General features: G+C 42.3%; 1 protein-coding gene across 6 annotated transcripts in view; it reads right to left on the reverse strand.

The window, feature by feature from the left end:
* FGD3 (FYVE, RhoGEF and PH domain containing 3) overlaps nucleotides 1-20,683 on the reverse strand; it is a 112,033-nt gene that overhangs the window by 12,949 nt on the left and 78,401 nt on the right. For all 6 annotated transcript variants that reach the window (XM_037385437.1, XM_037385442.1, XM_037385439.1 and 3 more), the window contains exons 7-15: nucleotides 19,836-19,992; nucleotides 15,694-15,832; nucleotides 14,793-14,851; nucleotides 11,668-11,814; nucleotides 11,010-11,102; nucleotides 10,488-10,567; nucleotides 10,032-10,062; nucleotides 9,423-9,524; nucleotides 5,365-5,427 (exon numbers count right to left, since the gene is read on the reverse strand). In XM_037385437.1, coding sequence (XP_037241334.1) covers nucleotides 5,365-5,427; nucleotides 9,423-9,524; nucleotides 10,032-10,062; nucleotides 10,488-10,567; nucleotides 11,010-11,102; nucleotides 11,668-11,814; nucleotides 14,793-14,851; nucleotides 15,694-15,832; nucleotides 19,836-19,992 — 871 coding nt within the window. The remainder of the gene's footprint in view (nucleotides 1-5,364; nucleotides 5,428-9,422; nucleotides 9,525-10,031; nucleotides 10,063-10,487; nucleotides 10,568-11,009; nucleotides 11,103-11,667; nucleotides 11,815-14,792; nucleotides 14,852-15,693; nucleotides 15,833-19,835; nucleotides 19,993-20,683) is intronic.

Below are 20,683 nucleotides of genomic sequence, written 5' to 3' on the forward strand. Positions count from 1 at the left end.
TACGCCAGGGACCTGCTATCAGCTGCTCTTGGCAGAAGACATTTTCCATCAGCTGTCTAGAAAGCCAAGCAAGTTCAGCCTCTGAAGCTATGCACCTGAGCTGTTACATACAAGTCACTCAGTACAGCTAAACAATTGTACAATTTTCTGATAAACTGAAGACCACTAACATGACAACGTGCAGTTCACAAAAATACAGCTTCCCACAGAACTTCAAGCAGACCCTCTGTTTTGTTTTCTTTTTTGTTAAATACATAAATATTGTTCCTCATTCCTTGTCAGCATGGTATGTGCAGCTCCTGGGGGGTAAGCCCGGGCCACCCCCAGCAAGGCAGCATCTGCCGGGACACCCAGCCTGAAGGATGGGGTTGGAACACGTTCCTCTGGCACAGCTCTTCGAACACAGAGGTTCGATAACTCTTCATTTTTGTTTGCTTGACACAATCGTTCAACAGACTAGCGGGACATTTCCTCTAAACCAAAAGTGCAGAGGTATTTTACATTTTTTTCTGAAAAACCAACCAGGCAAAGATCAGGCCCATTGTAGGTTACACAGATTCTGGGCTCCTCAACACCCCCCATCTCCCTTTAAAGCACCCATGCACACTCAGTCACAGCTTAGGCCCACCTAAGACAGAACAATTGGCTCAAATTTCTCTTTTTAAGGCAGATGCAGGCACGTGAGGGTGGGAGGAAAGGCAGCAGCAATTACAATTAGCAGAGGCTGCCCACAGATCACCATGCAGGTGCCACCAGCGCCAGGGAAATGCTGTCATTTGCCCTCAGGTCTCACCTTAGTGATTCCAACTAACCTGCAGAAGTCACTATTACAGGTTTTCAAGGCCAATTAAAAAAGAAAAAAAACACTATCAAATTTTAAAAGCTGACACCACTCCCATCTTTCCTTGGGTCTCTGCCCTGCCATTCCCAGGTTACAGAGGGAAACAATTAAATTGTCTTTCAGCAGAGCAATTGAAACCACCCGGGCTTGTAATGGCATTACACAACAAAACCAGAACTAATTGCTTCTAATTGGATCGGATCTTTTAGTTTTTATTATCTTTTCTATAGCTGCAATAGCAACGTTTCAAACTTGTATACAAGTACATAGGACGTTTTGCAATTCAACTTGGTGAAGCACAGTCATACAGATTCGTTCATTCAGGAAAATCACTATTATACCACCATACATGTCCATATTAATTGCTCAGCAAAACAGAATGCTTGCAAATCCAAGTCCTCCCACACACATCAGCGGAGTGCTGTATTTCACTTTTCTTGTGAAGAACCAGATGTAACCAGTACAACATTGAATTACACCAACTGAACAATGCCTCAGATGAATCACTGGTAAAAACATTCCTTTCAGACTTTACTAGACCCCTCCAAGTAAGGCGTATAATTAGGGTGATTTGAAAAGCTGTTACTGATCAACAGCAATTTACAGAGTGACTTTTTTATTTGTATCGCATACACTGGCTAAAGTCATCTGTTTTTCACTCTGATCTTGATGCTAAAGCTATTTAATTTTTTAGAAGACTGATCTTCCTTCCACTGGCCAGGGAGGGTTCCCCTTAAGTTGTTAGATCAGAGCACTTCCTCACCAGCCAAGCTTATTTTTTTCTTAATAGTTAAAATTTGCATATAGCATAACCAGTCTTTTGATTCTTATGTTCACAACAATTTCACTAGTGTTCCTGGAATAGCAAGAGCATAAATGGAGGCCTCCTGAGCTGTGACTGGAAAATAATCTTGACAAATGTTAAACAAAACCAGTTTTTGGCTTTCAGTTGATATCTACACATGCCTGCAAAGGAAACATGCTGAAGTTCCTCTAACATGAACTGAATGGACTGCTTGGTGTAGAAATTGGTTAATTTGATTTGTCCTTCGGCAGGAATATCCATCATCACCCATACGCATGTTGCTGTAACACAGATAAGGCTCAAGTTGAATACTTCCTCTAATGGATCTCGTATTTGGCTCCCTCCTCAATGTGAAACAGTCTGGATACTGTTCACTTTCAGAAATACATGACCCATATTTGACAAAGGAAAGAAAGCAGACTGGGTTTATATTGGGCAAGATTTGTTATGACAGTTTTGCATAAGCCGTTATTTTAGATCATTATATTTTAACTTGTGCTGTAGCACACAACAAGCATTTAATACTAACTTCACTAATCAAAAAAGGCCCTGCATAAAGAGGTCTTTAAGTGTTTGAATACCAGCAACATTTCATAATATTTCTCAACATTATGAGAATACAGTGAGAACACAAGAGTTTGAAGGATTGCTATTGCAGCTGTAGAAAAGATAATAAAATGAAAATGTATTTTCCTTATGATTTGGCAAATTCCAATGAGCGATTACAGAAGAAAGACTTATTCAATATTATGTTATTTAACCACTGACACTGGAAAAGAATTAAGTAGCCTTTTTCTTTCCACCCCTGTGAAAACCATGAGACTTCACTGCATGGGCAGTCCCCCCATCCCACCCAGCGATGGCTCAGGAAGCTGACTTTGCCATGTGCTCTTAACTGTACACCATCCGAACAGAGAGGCTTTTGTAGAAAACAAGGACGTGCATTGTAATCCACAAACCTTGTTCGTCAAAGATAAACTTAACAGTCACTTTGCAACCCTGTCCCTTCTTACACAAGCTGTGTTAAGAGGGAAGCTAATACAAAGCTGCCCCAGTTGAAGCTGGAATATCTTGGTACTAAGGCACTTGAATAATTGTCGTATTTCTCATCCGTCTCGGTGTACCCAGCTCTGTTTTGAAGCTGGTTAGTCTGACAGGAAAATACTTGCATAAAATCTGTTCAGAGCCAGGATCTACAGTAAATCCTTTCAGACTGGGCTGTTTTGACCACTAATTTGCTTTTACTCCATAGCTGCATCTAACTAAATCTTGACAGTTTCCTCCAACTTTAACATTTTGGTGGAACAAGAGCCTATGCCCCAGTGAGAGGTACAGCTCACACCTAGAGCTAAGGGCCTGCAAGGCTAAGGCTGCGGCTGGCCTGCTTAGGAAAGCAGGCATCACATCATTAGTGGACCACTGGAGCCCTGGTTTGCTTCTGAAAAGCTGGGAAGAAACACCGAACAGGTGGTAGGAACCAGCACAAAACCCAATGGGCTCAGGAGACTTGTTCTGACATTTATTGCTTGCTACATATTTCATTCTGTCTGGGTCAGTAGGTAGAAATTAAGCCTCAATGCTGTACATGCAATATATACATGGTCTGATGAGACTCTTACTATGGGCGGATGCAGGAGCCACAAAGGGGTTTCAAATCTTTTTCTTCTCATGCTTATACAGCTGCGTATTTTCCATTTACAAATTACATATTTAGAGACACCCGCAATGGGGCAGAACATCAGCAGGTGTTTCTGGAAACGCTGAATATACATGATAAATTAATTTAAATTAGGTGGTATATTTTGTACTTTGTAATGCAGCAAAATTGTTTAGTTTGTTTCTCTCTATGCCAGTAGAGGTTACAAGCAAGGTTACATGCAAGACAACCTTCCACTAGCTTGCACTTTCCTGGTGCATATAGGTCGAGTATAAAGTGTGCTACCGGTGCAGCGCAGCAAACTGTTCCCACAACGCTGCACAGCAAGTAGGTTATGCTTCCTGCAGGAGGTTTTCACTGTCTGGTTACGCTAACGAGCGAGACTGAAGAAAACCCCAGCAGACTCTTCAGCAGACTCAGCAGAACCACAGGAAGATGTTCGTTTGCTGACCACCACTACCACCAAGTGGTCTGCATGGGGAAGCTGTTAAGCATAGAGTGCACTTGCTCATGCACTCACGGAGATGTTTCTACAGGGACGTCATCATTAAAAATTGATATTTTCTAAAGCTGCATCCAACAGCTGAATTCACTGCTCACGCTGATGTTATCCATTTGCTACAATACAGCAGAATGAGATCCCAGAATCAATACTACACAATTTTGGATATTTTTAGTTTGTGTTTTTGATCAGCTCCGTATTTTTTTTTTTCTATCTCAGGAACTAGATTTTTTTTTTCAAATACACAACTTAAGGAAAATTACTTCGTGTGTTAAGATATACCATGCGAATCACTGACACAACTATTTATAACCAACTAAAAAGATCTAAAATTTATTACAACTAAAATTTACATTTCCCTAAGAAACTTCAGACCAACAGTATGTTTTATGTGTTTGTTTTTAAGTACCATATAAAACATCTTTTTCATTAAGCAGCTAGCTCACTATAGCATCTGTAACTCAGGAAAAGGGGCACTAATCACAAAACTGACTACAAATAAATAAAAAATTGCTTAGGGAAAATACGAAGTGCAAGCAGACAATTAACAGCAAGGAGTACACTAATTACAAACACTGATTTTTAATAAGCTCTGGTTTGTATAGGTTAGGTTGCTGGCTTGTTTAACAGCTTTTCATTGATGCTCTGTAAACTCTGCCAGTAGGTTACAAGCTTGGCCAGAGGTCTGGAAAAGCCTGCAAAGTGGGTCCTTTGTAATTAAAAAGGCCATGTTAATACATAATATCCTATAGTAAGTCTCAGCAGGTAAGGGGGTTTTTTTAGTTGTTGTTTCTTCTTGTTGGAGCTTTTATCAGTGAACTCAGCTGACCCTAAGCCATTTCCTGAAAATCTATTATTCTTAGACAAGATTTTAGAAGGCAGAGAAAAGAATGTGAAAAAATAAACCTTATCAAGGACTCAAAATGAGTTTGCCTCAGCAGCAGTCACAGACGTTGTACAGAGCAAAATGAAAAATACCTTTGAAAGTATATTTTGCTTTTGCAGCGGCCAATCACTTACAGGCCAGAGATGTATGAAAGTACTATCATCTCCTCCTCTGTACTGGCAGAAACATGAAAAGCACGCTATGAAAGAAGTGTTAACCAAAATTTAGTTCCGCAGATGAAATCCCGAGTTACATATTATGACAGTGTTAACCAGCTAGGTTTCCTTGTTTCTCTTTGCCCTCCTCCCTGCAAGCATTCACTGTAGCTATCAGAATTGAAAACAAGCAAAAACCCCACAAAAATCCCCCAGTACTACAAATGTAACAACCAACCCCTCCACGTAGGTTCCCCATAACTAGGCTCACAACATGCCAGCAGCATTTATCTGGAAGGGGAGGATTTAAATTCACTGACGCTGCAAACACTGCAAGTAGTGGTGGGTATCACTGTGCCAAGAAGTTAAGGACAGCACAGCTGCAGCAAGGGACAGCAGAATATAAACTGCTAGACTGAAGTATCTCCGATTTTTTTCCCTGCTACAAAAGAAATATAACCCGCAACCCCCCTAGCCCCACCTTGCTCTACTGAAAGTATTAGCTTCAAATTACTTACCCCTCCAAACACACCACCACCATCTGCTCCTGGCATCGATTCCACCGAGCTGGTGCTTGCTGTCTGAGGGGAACAGAATGACACAGACCTATTTCAACACAGACACTCTTCCTAAACTATATTAAACACTGAAAAAGAAAACGCAGCATCATTTGCTTTTAGCCCCTCAACTCTTTACTTGTGAATACACTTTAATTGCACATGTGCTCAGCCACCCTCAGATACTGGGCTGACTATGAAGTGTGTGACTTTACAGATGGCACTGGGCTGCCAGGCCTGCTTCCCACGGCAGCATGTGCCTATCCCCCACAAGCACTGCAGAAAGCAAACGGCCACATTTGCTGTTACACCGCTCCGTTTGAGCCCTGCAAGCCAAACAAGCAAGTGCTTTGTGTAGTCAGCAGATTCAGAGAAGGAAGAACATTTATTCCATTCAAATACTACGCCGTTAAGCTTTTCTTAATTGCAATACATCTCTTAATCTATTAATAAATGCAAACTGGCATCTATATGTATTCACTCTCTGTACGTATTCAACACACACAGAGAGCAAACAACAAGCTTGCCTACAGTAAAATCATAGACTACATCCTAAAATGAAAACAATCTCACCTGTCATTAATTTACTGGGAGATTGCTAGTTTACCAGGGATTCTCAAAATATTAGAATCTTTAAGATACATTCTCCTGTTATTCCCATAGGTCATTCTTCCTTTGTAAATTAGACATCTCATACTTCCAGGTCATCCAAATCTCCAGTGCATTTTTGCACTCTAGCTTCATCCCATTTGAAAGTCAGAAGCTGTAATTTCTGTTACTGAAAACAACCCAAACTGCAGCTTTAAGTGGCCAAATTCAAGAGCTATTCATTCTGATACCTAGTTGTATCTATTTATATACTAATACAATCAACCAGCTCTTGAGAACAAGCAAATGAGCAAATGCATCCCCTGGGGCTAGGGCTGTGCCATCCCGGCGCATTTCCTCAGGGAATGCCACTTAATTAAAGGAAAGCATCATGGACTTGACTCTAGCCAACTATTTCTGCTTGTGCAAAAACCCAAGAACCCTAGGGTCTTCACATCAGCTATTCGCCAGTCCTGTGGAAAGGGGTTTCTTTCCAATGAAATCTCAATCAACCCAGGTATTTAGATCCTAGTAAAAGGAGCACCTGTATGCTGTGACATAAGGCTTGGGAAAGAAAATGCAAAATGTGGAGAGAAAATGGGATCTGAAGGAGAGATTGAGAAAAACCCCAGCAGGTTTAGGATAAAGAGTAAATTCTTCTAGTTGCCTGTTCAGATCCCTGTGCCCTTTTAATATTTATTTGGATTAATGTGCTAAAAATCAAGTACCCTCTACTCTTAACCTGGAAAAGATTTCCAAAGGGCTTCTCCCCCTTACGTTACCATTACTGCTCAAAACGTGTAGGATTTGGTTCGGAGGAGGACAGTTAATCACGTTTGTCAGAACCACCCCAAAGCTAGGAGGAGGAACAGAAACAGGGATGGGAAATAATAATGATTTAATGGCGTCTAAAAATCATGATCTGACTAACAGAAGCATTCACAAGTCTCAAATCTTAGGGATGCCAGTTCCACAGAACTGAGCTCGCTGTGGCACTTTTTCTTGCTGGTCTTCTAATAACGCACAAACTGCGTCCTTCCCACACACCATGAGCCTCCAGCTCCCCTGAGATCAAGGAGTGGTGAAAGAGGTCCTTTTCTTTGGGAACCTTATCAGGCAGCTTTAAAAACAAAACAAAACAAAACCTTTAAATGGCTTTGAAATGCTGCAGATGAAAACGGAAAACAGGGAAATGAGTGTCCTCTTTCTGAACGAACTAAGCCACAAAGGGACCCTGAAGCTTTCTGAAAAAACTTGGAAAGACCACGGCTGCAGTCACCCTGCAGGGGAATGACTGGCAATGACTCCCCAGTCACCTCCTGACAGGTGGGAGTTTATTAACTTCTGTACATTATTACACAGGCATAATCTTAAGAATCGGGTCAAACGTCAGGTCTCTGCACCTCCAAAAAACCACAAGTCTTCTGTAGGCAAATTACAGGCTGAAGATCAACCCCTAATGCTTGTACGAGGTTATGTAAGTCAGCAGGGAAAAGAAAAGCATGGTAAGAACTGCGTGCTAAGGCACGCACTGGTCATGCAACTGCAATCAATCATAAGCACTGTAACATATCAAATGTATGGCCAAGGATGGAAGAAAAGCAATTTGGCTATTTTTCTACAGGCTTATTAGAACCAGAGTCCAATTTCTGGTAGCTGTTACAGATCCAGCCCAGAATCCATGAATGCATATCTATTTCTTGACTCATGAGAGAAAAAATAGGAAGATCATTGTCATTTTTTCCTCTAAAGCATGCTGTCCAATATTCCATACATATGATGAGAGATGCATGGTGGATGCTGCCTACAGCAGCTTATTGCTACTAAGAACGCTCTCAGTATTTGTCCAGTTTTCCTTACAGAACTACCTTCAGGTCTTTTTAACTGGCAGCGATTTCTGCCACATTTAGCTGCGACATTCGTTTTCAAAGCTGATTATCTAGGTAAGCTAATCTCCTAAAAATGCACGTTAGCATTATGGAATAAAATAAATTAAGTTGCATACTGCATTTATATCACAGCCAGGAGATAAACCAGATTTCTGCTCTGCTTGACTTTTATGGCTACACCATTAACACAGAAGCAAAATAAAATGGAATTTACAAAGCAAGACAATAATAATAATAATAAAGTTGAACAGACACTGTGTCTTAATTGGATAGAAAGAAGTGTGCTTAGCAGTTTGCTTATTTGCAAAACATTTTTTTTCCATCAAAGCATCCTGGTTCTGAAGGCATCCATGAGTTAACTTAAAAATATAGGCATTAACTGATAGTTTTCCAATTTTTTCTGAGTAATTGTAGCTGATGAATAGCTCAAGATCAGTAAGCTACACCGTATTCTGAAAATGGCTCATTGCTGGCTGCTATCAACAACAGGATCCTAGACTCTGCAAAGGTTTGCAATGATCTCTGCTGTCAGCCTGATTAATGTTGGGATGAAAGGAATATCTAGCATCTCTCCTGAGCTCCCTGGGAATCAGTCAGATAAAAATCCAGCAATACGGAGTCACTGAATCAGATCTGGGAAAGGAGAGGTTTCAAAAATGGTTAGGTACCAAACAAAAAAACAAACCAAACAAAAAGTTTAGGAAAAGTGGGGGAGGAGGAAGATAAAAGGGCGCCAAGTTTAATCTCTACAGATGGACCTTCTCTGCCTGTGCTCCAAGATTTACCACCTTTGACCACATCATCAACACACAGGCAGCTCTGCATGAAATTCCTAAAAATTTCCCCCCTTCAGGCTCTCTCCTCTTTAGCTTGTAGCAAATGACTGTGGCTAAGGTTATCACCATTATTTTCAAGTCAAATGAAGAGATATTATCATCCTTATGTGAACACTTTAAAACCAAAATTCCTATCAAACACAGCACAGAGTAATAAATTACAGTTGCAGAGAAGCAGAATAAACTTACAAAACTATTTTGTGTATTTACTTGAAAAGCATTCTTTCTCAAATGTATTTAATATCTGTAAGATAGTATTTTTGAAAGCATCAATTTTTTCCCCAACTCTTTAAAACTTTTAAAATAATTATAAAATAAAAACCAGGAAATAATCCCAAAACACAGCTCTGAGAAGATGGGGAAAAGTAATGAAGAAAACCTCCCAGGCACACAAACATCATTCCAGACAGCCAACTGCTCGTGACATTGAAGAATTACACCTGTTATGCTAAATGAGCCACTAGTCTGGAAAACATGACTGATAGATCTCTTGCACCGAATTACCCTGGGTAATTTATTCCATACCTGCATGGTTGAGTAACTATGACTGATATGCATTTGAGAGCCAGAGAAATTGAGCCAACTGTACCGTAATGTAATATAAAAATCAAGAACAAGACTACACTATTTTAGTTAGCTGTGTTAAGTCTAGCTTAACTGTTGGTAAAACTGTTATAGCAAAGGAGAACTAAGCACTCATACTTACTGAGGAATCGGGAAGATGCTCCTCCTCTTGAGAAAAAGAGCTATTGAAAGCTCTAAATGTCTCGCTGTTCTGTTTGTGCTTTTCAATTGTTGCTTGAATGACCTGAGACAAAAATTCCAGCAAAGATGAGAAGCATCACAAAGGAGGCTTGGAAAAATTCTCTCATAGGAAGATGGTTAGGATTATAATTTTAGTGAAAAATCCTTATGTAAACGAAATGGAAACTTTAAAAACCTTAATACCTACGAGTGCTGTTGTTAACTCACTACTGTTTAACTTAAAAAACTACGGTTGTTGTCAGTGTCTCTGCAAAGACAGACTGCAAGAATACAGAGGGCCAATCTCTGACATCTCAGTCTCCCCTCTCGCTGGGCTGAGGACTGCAGGGAATGGGAACCTGTTCGAAGCCCCTGTACACCACCTGGGGACAGTGGGTCTGCGGTGGGACCCTGACTGGGGCTCCACATCTCTCCATAAGCGGCTTTGCCAGACTACCCAGCTTCCTCGCACAGACTCGTTCATTCAGAACCCCCCAAAACCAACTTAAAAAACCAGAAGGTGCTGACTGCATGATGATTTCCACCCATATCGTAATGGTTTTGTATTAACCTGAATCCATTCCCTCTTCTCCTCTTCTGTTCTGTTAAAACAAAAGAAAAATACAGAAAACATCATAACTCTCCTTCCAATATTTTCAGTAAATTCAATTCACATCTGCGCAGCTTTATATCATCAATATTTTAGCTTTGCTATCCACTATTTTATAAACATTATTAATAATCATTGGCCTCAATTATTACCAAATACCAAAAATGTTTGAATTATTAATACACTGGAACCTACGAGCACTACTGTAAACACCATAAACATTCAATAAAGCAAATCAATATAACATTAACACACTCTGACTCAGGACCATCATATCCCCTTGCATACGTAAGCTATGCATCTTTGATGCTCTTCTCCTGCTTTAAAGCTATGTCATACTAGCACAGCCATATCCTCTAGATCATAAATTTCTACATAAATATTCAGAAACCTCAAAATACAGAACAAGCACCATACCTAGCTTGTAGTTCCAGTGATCTCTTTTTTCCTGTTATTGAAAATGTATGAGCCACGTTCTGCTTGGCAATTTCTTGGACCTGTAAAAAGAACACGTCAGCTTCTTGCCTAGTCTCTGTCGTCTTTCAATCATTTTTAATGACTTAAAAATACTTGAAAAGTTCACTCAGAATACAGTACAGAGGTAGAAAAACAAAGGATTGTTTACATAGTTACTTGTCTTGCTACAAAACTTCTGAATCTGTATCACCAACCAGTCCCCTACAGCAGTAGGGGAAAAAGGTATCTCCTGTGTCAGCGAAGCGACAAGGGAAGGCTTTCAATCAAAGCATGTACAGCGTCACCATTTTTTTACTTGCCTTTGGATGATGACCTCAAAATTCCAAAAAAGAGATCCAAAGCTGGATTTCAGAATTGCATTATATTCCTCCATACAGATATTGTTATATTTTTGGATTCAGAGGGGGTCTGATGCTGTCGAGTGGGGAAGCATTAAAACAAGGGAAAAGAAGAGGTGCAAACCTGTAGTCCTGCAATGTCCATCTTCTCTCGAACACTGAACTTCTGGCCTATCAGTCTCAGTTTTGGCACACAGTATAGCACCATGCTGTTAAACTGTAACAAGGGAAAGCTTGAAGTTAAGGCATCACACACCGGACAGAGCTTGCATTTTGACGGCTTAGGACTGGGGTGTGTTACTCTAAGATGTACTTCTCAAGAGGAGATTTAAGGAGCAAGCTAGGCTCACATATCGTTTGAAAGAAGTGAACAGACAGAAACATGTCAACCAGTCACTTCCCACTTCTCCCCCTCTCTCTGGTACCAATTTGGCTGCCTTGAAAGCAGACAAGGACTATTCCCCCCATGTCAGTGAGAGCTGGCCGTCTTAGGCAGCAAGGTAGCACAGCCGGACCACACTGCCTCAGGCGCTTAGCAAAACACCATCTTTGAGGAGAGACATGGGAAAGACCCCTTTGGGCCTGACCAGCCATCGGCACAGGGCACAAGCATGGGAAAAGGAAAGAAATCCTCGAGGAAAAAGCATCAAGAGAAAGCCGCTGCTCAGAGGAAGGACTAACTGGGCTCAGTTGGTGAATGCTCTTGTCTTTCAGCTTAGGAAGACAGAAATGTACATTTCAGAGCATATCTCTGAAAATAAGAGGACAACAAAAACACTCACCAGGAACAAATATCTATCCTGCGCGGTGCCATTCTTTGCTGAAAGTTTCTGAATGTGTCCTTCTTTAATGAGCTCATTGGCTGGGTTAACAATATCCTCTTCACCACCGAGTCGTTCATAGACTTCCAAAAGCTTGTGCATCTTTTCCTGCAAGTACAGAAACCCCGGCAATGTAAATGTAAAAAATTATTCCACTTGGTCTATTACCCACAGTATCATTTCTGTGGTATGTGTATGTAAGTAGGAAAGAAAAGTCTTTCACTTCTGCTATAGCTTAGCATTTTCAAAAATTGATCAATACCTGCTCCATACTCTTCAGTACTCTTCCCCTACTCTGTACTAGTCACTCACGAGTCACACTTGGATTGGGCAATTTTAATGATGTTTTGAGGTCAAGCTATTTGATATTTTTAGATATTCCTATTCAACAATAAAGATTTATCTTTGGAAGCAATGGCATCTGGTCCAATAAAATCAATGGCCAAGCTGGTGACTAGTATATTGCCCAATTGTTTCCAAATTTATTAACTCAGCTTCCACGCCACACCTCAGACTAAGATTTCTGCTACAGTATGATCGTTTCTCAGCTTCTGAGATGCTTCCCCTCTTGCATTGTTGCTGACAGAAGGGCAGGTAAGTCTCCATCAGGAAGCACGGTCATATTCTAAGCAAATTCATATTCATGGTCATTTTCTAAGCAAAGTCTAAAACTGTAGCTGTATGGGGAATGCTGCAATCCTACGCAGGGACGTCCACGGCAAAAAGCACCTCTGAAACAGGCCAGGACAAACTGCCTAACATACAGTTTTAATGTCACTCAGACATCCTTACGTCTTGTTCAAAACTCTTTATGAAGGGATTACTTTTTCTTTTTCAGCAAAGCACTCTTTCTACTTAATATTAAGTCATCCAAATATTAAAGTCCCTCTGCACGGTATTCAAATAGATAAAGGTAACTAATTCACCCACCTGCAGCTTCAACTAATTCACCCACACAAAGCACTGCAGCAGCTTCAACAAGTCAAAGTAAGGAAGGTGTGTAAATCTTGCTGCTGAGTTACAGCATTTGGAAAGGTTTGGCTTTCACCCACAGAAGCTGGACTGGGGTGCTCCAAATGGCACTGTCAGCAAATGGTCAGAAAGTGAGGCCAGAGATCTACACCGTGACACCCAAATACATGACCAAACACACCTCTAAATTGTACCTCCACCTATCTATAGATTAAGCCGGAGTTTCAGGTCTTTACACACTTTTTTTACCCCCAATGGACTTCACAATTTTCACCACAAATATACATCACACCAGTTCCTGTCCTAACCAATTCTTCTGACCAATGATTAAACAAATGAACAGCCAGAAAACCCTACCAAAAAAAGCCAATCAAACCCAAATGGTTAAAAGAAACAAACTGCAAAACAAAATGGGAGGTGGGGGCTGTGGGCTGAAAACAAATAAGCAAATCACCTCAGCCTAAAAAGGCTGTAGATTTTTTCCACCAAATGGAAGATGAGCAAGAGCTCCCACTAATCTAAAAACAAATAAAAACCAGTGACTTATCAAGTTTTTTTTTTTAAAGGAGAAGCTGTAACACGAACACCAGATCCAAAACCTGAGGGACATCTGCACCTCTAGGAAAATTCAGCTTTGGAAGCATGATTTACTACTTCTACTACACCATAACAGGAGGAAGCAGCCAACAATTAATTCTAACCTCCACTAACTTTCAGAGATTTTGCTACAGCCCTTGCTTTTCTTTTGGTTTGGCTCTGACCTCCCGCAGCCACTCGTGCCGCCGTGCGGGGCTCTGCAGAGGCACGCGTGTGGGACGGTGCTGCTCTCACACTGCACTGCTCCCCACCAACCCACCAACTGCCCCAGCACATCACGGCACCTTCTGCTGGGATGTGCCAGTTGGGAAACCACACGGTCAAACCTGAAATTCTTACTTGGGTATTTTTCCTTCAAGTCTCTGCTTAGGCAGATTAATAAAAAATTATTCATTACAGAATAATTCAATGCAATCAGAAGCTTGATTAAAGGCTTCAGGTTATTATCAGCAATAAACAGGGTGTGCAAAATTATTATAGCACCCTTTTCTAACAGCTTTTTGTGTACTAACAGAAAAAGTATCCAATGCAGAAAGCAGCTAACCGGTGGCTTCACATTCCTGCCATCACTGGAGATACTGTACACAGTCCCCAGCAACACAGTTGTTCAAGACCCCAAACCAGAAAAATTTCCACTGAAGTGTATCCTTATTGAGAGAACACACTAGACTAAAGTAGAAACATACGGTTTCAAAATGGGTTTTCACTGAGACATACTGAAAATACACAGACATCAGCTGGTCACCTCCCCATTGCAGCCTCAGGAAACGTGGTCTCATGGTGTCCCCGTCAGCCAAGGGAAGGAAGTAAGGGTCTGATACAGAAGGGGATGTAAACCTTGTACCCACAAATGGTCAAGAAGCATTAAGCCTGATCTGTAGCATTTCAGATTTATTAGATACAAAAGCTCCTGAGGCACTTGGGTGCACAAAAGGGGTAATATCTGTAACTATGAAGTCCATTTACTTCAATGGTAACACACAACCTGTATATTCTGCATGTAAAGCACATGCTAACATTCAAAATCTCTATGGTCTCAGTCTGCCCAGCTTTAGAAGTACAGCTTATCAAAGCTACTGACACATGCTAAATGCACACTCTGTGCATTTAAGATGAGCCAAAATCAAACAAAAACTAACTCCAGTCTGGTAAAGACTGTAGGACTGAAAAATCAGTGTGAAAATCTGCAAGTACACCTTGCGAATGGACCTCGTTGTAACACTTTCAGTATTTCTCAATGAAAAGCAAATAACGAGTTTTATGAAGGCCTCCTTTTTCAACCCATTGGGTCCTTAAGAACAAGAAAAGTGAAATTTAGGCCCAACAAACCACGGTAACCACAACAGGACTATTTATGATAAAAAGAACTCAAGATATCCAACTGATGTTTTACTTCTGACTCACTGTATTTGAAAATTCTCCCCAGCCTACTTCACTGAGGCTATTGCAATGGGGGACCATTGGCTCAACGAAGTGTTTCAGTCAGATTACAACTCCATTATGCAATTCCTACTCACCATCTTTCGGATCGCTGCATTCGAATGGTTCGCTGCTGTAGATATGAGCTCCAGTGACTCTGCAATAAATTTAGCAACAGTTATGCATTCTCTGGGTGGTATTTGTCTATAGCACCTTGGGGTTTTTTTACACCTCACTGACTTGGTTTTCCTGCAAAATTGCTGTTGCAAAAGCAAGGACTATATTCTTTCCTTTCATAAAGTAAAAGGAATGCTTATAAGCAGTTATATATATACACAATCACTTCTGCATGTTCAACTGGCCCACATGCATCTAAATGCTTAGTCTTTCTCTCCTAAAAGTCTAGGTGAGCCAAAGCACATAGTGACACACACACACACAAAAAAAAAAAACCACACTCTACCAATCAACCTACTAAAAGTTAGCTTAAGTCTCACTTGAGACTTCATAAGCACATTTTTTAGACTGTTCTCCTAAAACAGGACTTGTGTGCTTATGATAATACCAACGATGTTTTGGTCAAGATCACAAACAGAAGTCCGTTTCTCCTGTTCTTTTGAGTTAGAGTTTAACTTGCCTTCCTGGCAAGCATGTAAGACCATTCTTACTTTCTTCCTCAGGCTATGGGATGTCCTCCTGTGTTTGTCTTTGGCCATACAATGAATTAAATAAAAATGCCAGATGTTCTACCATTACAAACTTCAATACTTTGTCATTGCTTATTTGCCAAAGCTCCCTTCATTCCTAGAGCTGGCATATCAACCCTCTTCTTCTCTGCTCAAGAGCATTCAAAATCTCTTTGTACTATGTTCAGCAATAACTTGATTAATTCAAATCTCCATTTCTACCACAGCTGTAGTTGAAAGTATCTGAACATGCGAAGACAAAACTTTCCAAGATTTTATTGTGTTCATTAGACAGAGAGGAGTTTACATGTACTTTCAGCATCTTTCCTGTCTGGAGACTCTTCTGGAAGTTTCTTTAAATAGTCCTTTAGGAGAAGCTCGTAACGAGGAATCCTTTGCACTGGTTCAAGCATGTGATGCTGTAATGTCAGGTTCCCACACACCTCCTGTTTCTGTAACAGACAGAAACAAGCACAGAAGCATTTGGTTTTGCTCCTATGTTTGGTCTTAAACAGCGATGAAAAATGACTACTCACACACAGAAACAACTTCTCAAGCTATCATAGAATCATAGACTCATTCAGTTTGGAAAAGACCCTCAAGATCACAGAGTCCAACCATTAACCCAGCACTGCCGAGCCCACCACTGAACCATGTCCTTCAGCAGCTACACGTCTTTTAAGTACCCCCAGGGACGGTGACCCCACCGCTTCCCTGGGCAGCCTGTTCCAGTGCTTGACCACCCTGTCAGTGAAGACATTTTTCCTAATATCCAATATAAACCTTCACCGGCACAACCTGAGGCTGTTCCCTCTTGTCCTGTTGCTTGTTACCTGGGAGAAGAGACCGACCCCCTCCGCCTACAGCCCCTGTCAGGCAGTTGTAGGCATAAGGTCCCCCGAGCCCCCTCCTCTCTGGGCTGACCCCCCCCAGCTCCCTTGGCCGCTCCTTGTGCCCCAGCCCCTTCCCCAGCCCCATTGCCCATCCCTGGACACGCTCCCGCCCCTGTGTCCTTGCCGTGAGGGCCCAGCACTGAACGGTGTTGGAGGGGCGGCCTCACCAGTGCCGAGGGCAGGGGGACGGTCACCGCCCTGGCCCTGCTGGCCACACAGTTTCTGACACAAGCCAGGAAGCCCTTGGCCACCTGGGCACACCGCTGGCCCATGCCCAGCCGGCCGTCAGCCAGCGCCCCCCGGCCCTCCCCCGCCGGGCAGTTCCCAGCCCCCTGCCCCCAGCCCGCAGCGCTGCTGGGGCTGGTGTGACCCCCGGGCAGGGCCCGGCACTCAGCCCCCTCGAACCCCATGCGGTGGCCTCGGCCCATCGGCCCGGCCTGGCCAGGCCCCTCTGCAGAGCCCCTGCCCTCTGGCAGATACCACAGCTGCCAGGCTTCACGTGAACCTTTGCCCCATGTCTGGAATTTTCTCAGACATGCAACAATCTCCTTTTAGATTTTGCATGTCTTTTCCACAGGCTCAGAAAAACTCTGCCCATCCATGGCCCCACGCACCATTTTTCTCCCAAAAGACGACATAAAATCAGAAACCCCACAGGGGTAGGTAACTTGCTGGAGCTTACTGTATGAGCAGCAGACACACTGTTCACATACCGCTTCTGAAGAAGGAGCTGCCTCAAATTCTTTTTTTTTTTTAACTTGACAAGGAGTGGGGTAGGTTTGAGACTGATTACACTAAATATGACCCCAAAAGGCACTGATTTGCTCTGCCTGCAATGGTGCTGAGTGTTGCAGTGTGCTTATTTTCATAGGATCCCTATGAAGTGAAAGGGTATTTCTAGTTAAAAGAGGGACGGAGAAATGAGAAACACATTAAGCGAAAGTAACGTGTTTTAAAGCACACAGGAAGTTTCTGTTAGCGAGGTAACTTGACTCCTGAATCCCACATCACCCTGCAGACCTCATATATACACACGTGTGCTCTTCTCCACAGCATTATTTTCCCATCAGCTCAGCAATGCCTTGTCTTGGTCTGCTCTAGCGTAAGCAACCCCTCAACAACCACACTAATTTCAGTATGCTTTTCTTAGAGAAAGGTGCTTGTTTCAAGTATTTGCAATTTTCTTCATAAATATTACAGCCCACAACACACTGCTGACACTCGCCCGATTCTCCAAGCAAAGCCTGGAGATGAAACGAATGTCTGATAGAAAAATACTAACTATCCTTCCAGAAATTCAAAGATGTAAATCTGTTTTTAGAAATAACTTGTCACAGTACAGGAGGATGAAATATATTTCTGTTTATAGGAGATGGAGAGAATTTCTTATCTCACAGTTCTACAGCACCATGTTTCCCAGAAAATACAACTGGGATAGAAAGAATCAGAGATTCCGGGAAGAACTAAAAGGGGCACAGAATTGCACTACTGCATATTAGCACTTGTTTTGTATTCCCAGATCCATTTACTATAACCTTCTCCACTGTCTTTTCATTCCTGCAACAGGATGAACCTTATCACTGAAGAGCAATAGGGAAGCAGAGGAGGAAGTCTCTTCAAGGCTCACGTCAGTTGTAGCCACATGCCAAGTGTTCCTCTCTAAAAAGTGAGCAGTAAAAAATAAACTGTTCCAAATAGGAAAAGTTTAATGCTATGCAATTTTTAAAAGTTTACAGAACTTATACTGTAATTCAAATGACTTTACTAGAGGAAGGATAAATGTTTATTTCTGTGTTTAATTAATGTGACAATCCAAAACCCAGAAATATATATTAAAAAGTACTTAAGTGATGTAAATTTTCTCCTCATTCCAAAAGAAAACCCCTAATAAACTCACCAGCTACCAAGTTTTGGCGCCAGTAGGTAGATGTGAACCGAAAAGAAAGTACGTGTATCTTCAAGGTCAGCTAAAGTAAACTTAGTAAGTCACAGTCCTTCAATTAAAAGTAGTATTTTATTTCTGTTTTCTGTTTTCCCTAGTTTAGCGCAATTAATAATTGTCAATGCCTTAAGCTGTGTAACTTGCATTAGCAGCTTTGGGGGTTACTGCAGGATCACAACAGACTTCAACCAGTATTTTGAAAAGTAACTGTGGCATTTGATGGCAGAGATAGGTCAGATGACCGGACTAAGTTTTCTGGGAGAAATCTTTGCCTCCCACAGCTATGGTCATTGACAGAAGTGACAGATGCTGTCATGTTGCCGCTAAAATAACCTACAGTGAAACACTGTCATCAGTAGGCTTCAGAACTGCATCTCCGATATGCACTGTGTTCATGCTGCCTGCCAGAAAGTTTTGCTCAAGCAACAGCAGGAATGCTCACCGTCTCGGACAGCTGCAGAGCCGTTCTGCAGGCTGGCAGCTACCACAAATCATTTGTTGTAGCTCGGCAGCGAGAGGAAACAGATGAATTTTAGGGTGGGTAGATGCCCGTGCTGCAGGGAAAACAGTCGCAAACTGTCGCAAAACACTTCAGAAAGCCACATCTGCGGCTGAGCACAAACCAAAGACAGCAAAATGCCTGTGTGCTTTTTTTTTTTTATGTTCTTTGCTTGCTACGAAGCAGCTCAGTGAAAGCATGCTGGGTTCAGGCAGAAAAAGGTTAAGAAAAGGCCACGTGGAGTGACAGCCTGGTAGGAGAGGACCTTCCCCAGTTGCTGCTTCTCCAAGCTTCTGCCTGAGTCACCGGCTGGCAGCCCTGACCCTGCAGGCAGGGCCTCTCCTCTCCCAGCTTGCTGGGGGATTACTTGATTCCCGACAGCTGGCCCAGCCACAATCCTCCCATTTAGGGCAGGCAGCTGTGCTCCTTCCCCAGCTTAACCCGCTCCCCGCCAGCCCTCCCCTCCCGAAGGACCTTAGCTGCTTTCCCAGCACCCGTGGAGGGATGCTTGCAAGTGTGCTGGAACCTGCTGCATCCCGTCAGCTGGCCCGGGGCCTGAGAGCAAGAGAGAGGTTTCAGGGACTTGCCAGTACAAGCAGAGCTCTTCCCCACTCCCCACGCAGCTTTCTGTATAATTAAAACACATGAAAATCCAGGCTAAGCATCCTCCCGCAGAGCTGCAAACCATGAGCTGCATGCCACTTTGTGACCCTCAGAAAAATCAGAGCAACAGCAGATGCTGCCAGTGACATGCCCAAACCCAAACAGACACACCTCGGAATGAAAATGTATTTATTCAAAAGCAATTAAAAGAGGAAGAGAAATACAAAAGTTTATAAAAGGATATGTTCACTGTTAGAACTGCTGGGCCAATGGCGAACTTCCGTTCTGTGACTTTTGATTACTCTTAAATATGTGAGCAGAGAAAAACCTAGCTATGTGAAAAATCCGTGTCATGTAGTAAAAGAAGAAAGGACTGCCACTAAAATAGTATATTTTTAGCATTAAAGGCCTATTATCTTGTAGCTAAATACTGTGTGTCATGCACTGGCAAAACCCCCTCAACTCTCACACAACAAATGAGGATTCTCCAAGCTGTATTATGCCAATTAACAACATACCTGTATGTTCTGAACAACATCTTTGAACGGAGAGGACCTCTGCATACATGTGTTCACCATGTCCATTGCCCTGTCAAAGTTCTTTACATATTCTCCATACATCTTCAGAAAAGGAGCAAGTTTCTGTAGGATATCTCCTAGTCGTGGGTTGATGTTCCTATAGGAAAGAGACAAGTAAGTACTGAAATCTCTGTAACTCAATACTATTTTCTGAGAGAAAACACAACTGTAAGTCTTTCTCGCATGTGCACAAGCACTTACACACACACGCTACTAAGATATTTTAGGATAAGTTCAGTGTGATCTACATGGTACCCCAGACTAAGCCTTAAACATTTAATCTGCATGCACCAAGGCTGATATTTCTACCCCCACCGTCACTCTCTTCTGCGAGGATCAGATTCAAACTGACTATGTGCTGTTAAAGAAACTTCTATATCTCTCTGCTGTTCAGCACAAAATCTTGTGGGAAACTTACTTTTACAAAATCATCTTTTCCATCACAGCCAAACATCTGAAGAGGTTTTAACGCAAAGAGATTGCCGAGTTCAGCTGAGCAGCCCCAGAGGCCAGACACACGTACGCCTAGAGGAGCCCCCAGGCTGGGCACAGTGGCAGCCACACATCTTCGTCACCACATTCATGGGCAGGCAGAGCACCAGCCACCGTCCCCCCAGCTTTTCCCTCCTGCTGAACTCGTGACTTGCAGTCTGGCCATTTAGACCCTCTTTAGCCATTTCACAGGCCCTCTTCTGACTTCCAGACTCTCCAGTTTTCCTCCCCTTGTATTACACCTGTCCCTGTCAATGCAAGTCAGGCGCAAAGGTGCTGAGACTCATTTATTCCTG

The sequence above is a fragment of the Falco rusticolus genome, chromosome 4 (genome assembly GCF_015220075.1).
Source record: "Falco rusticolus isolate bFalRus1 chromosome 4, bFalRus1.pri, whole genome shotgun sequence".
NCBI lineage: Eukaryota > Metazoa > Chordata > Aves > Falconiformes > Falconidae > Falco > Falco rusticolus.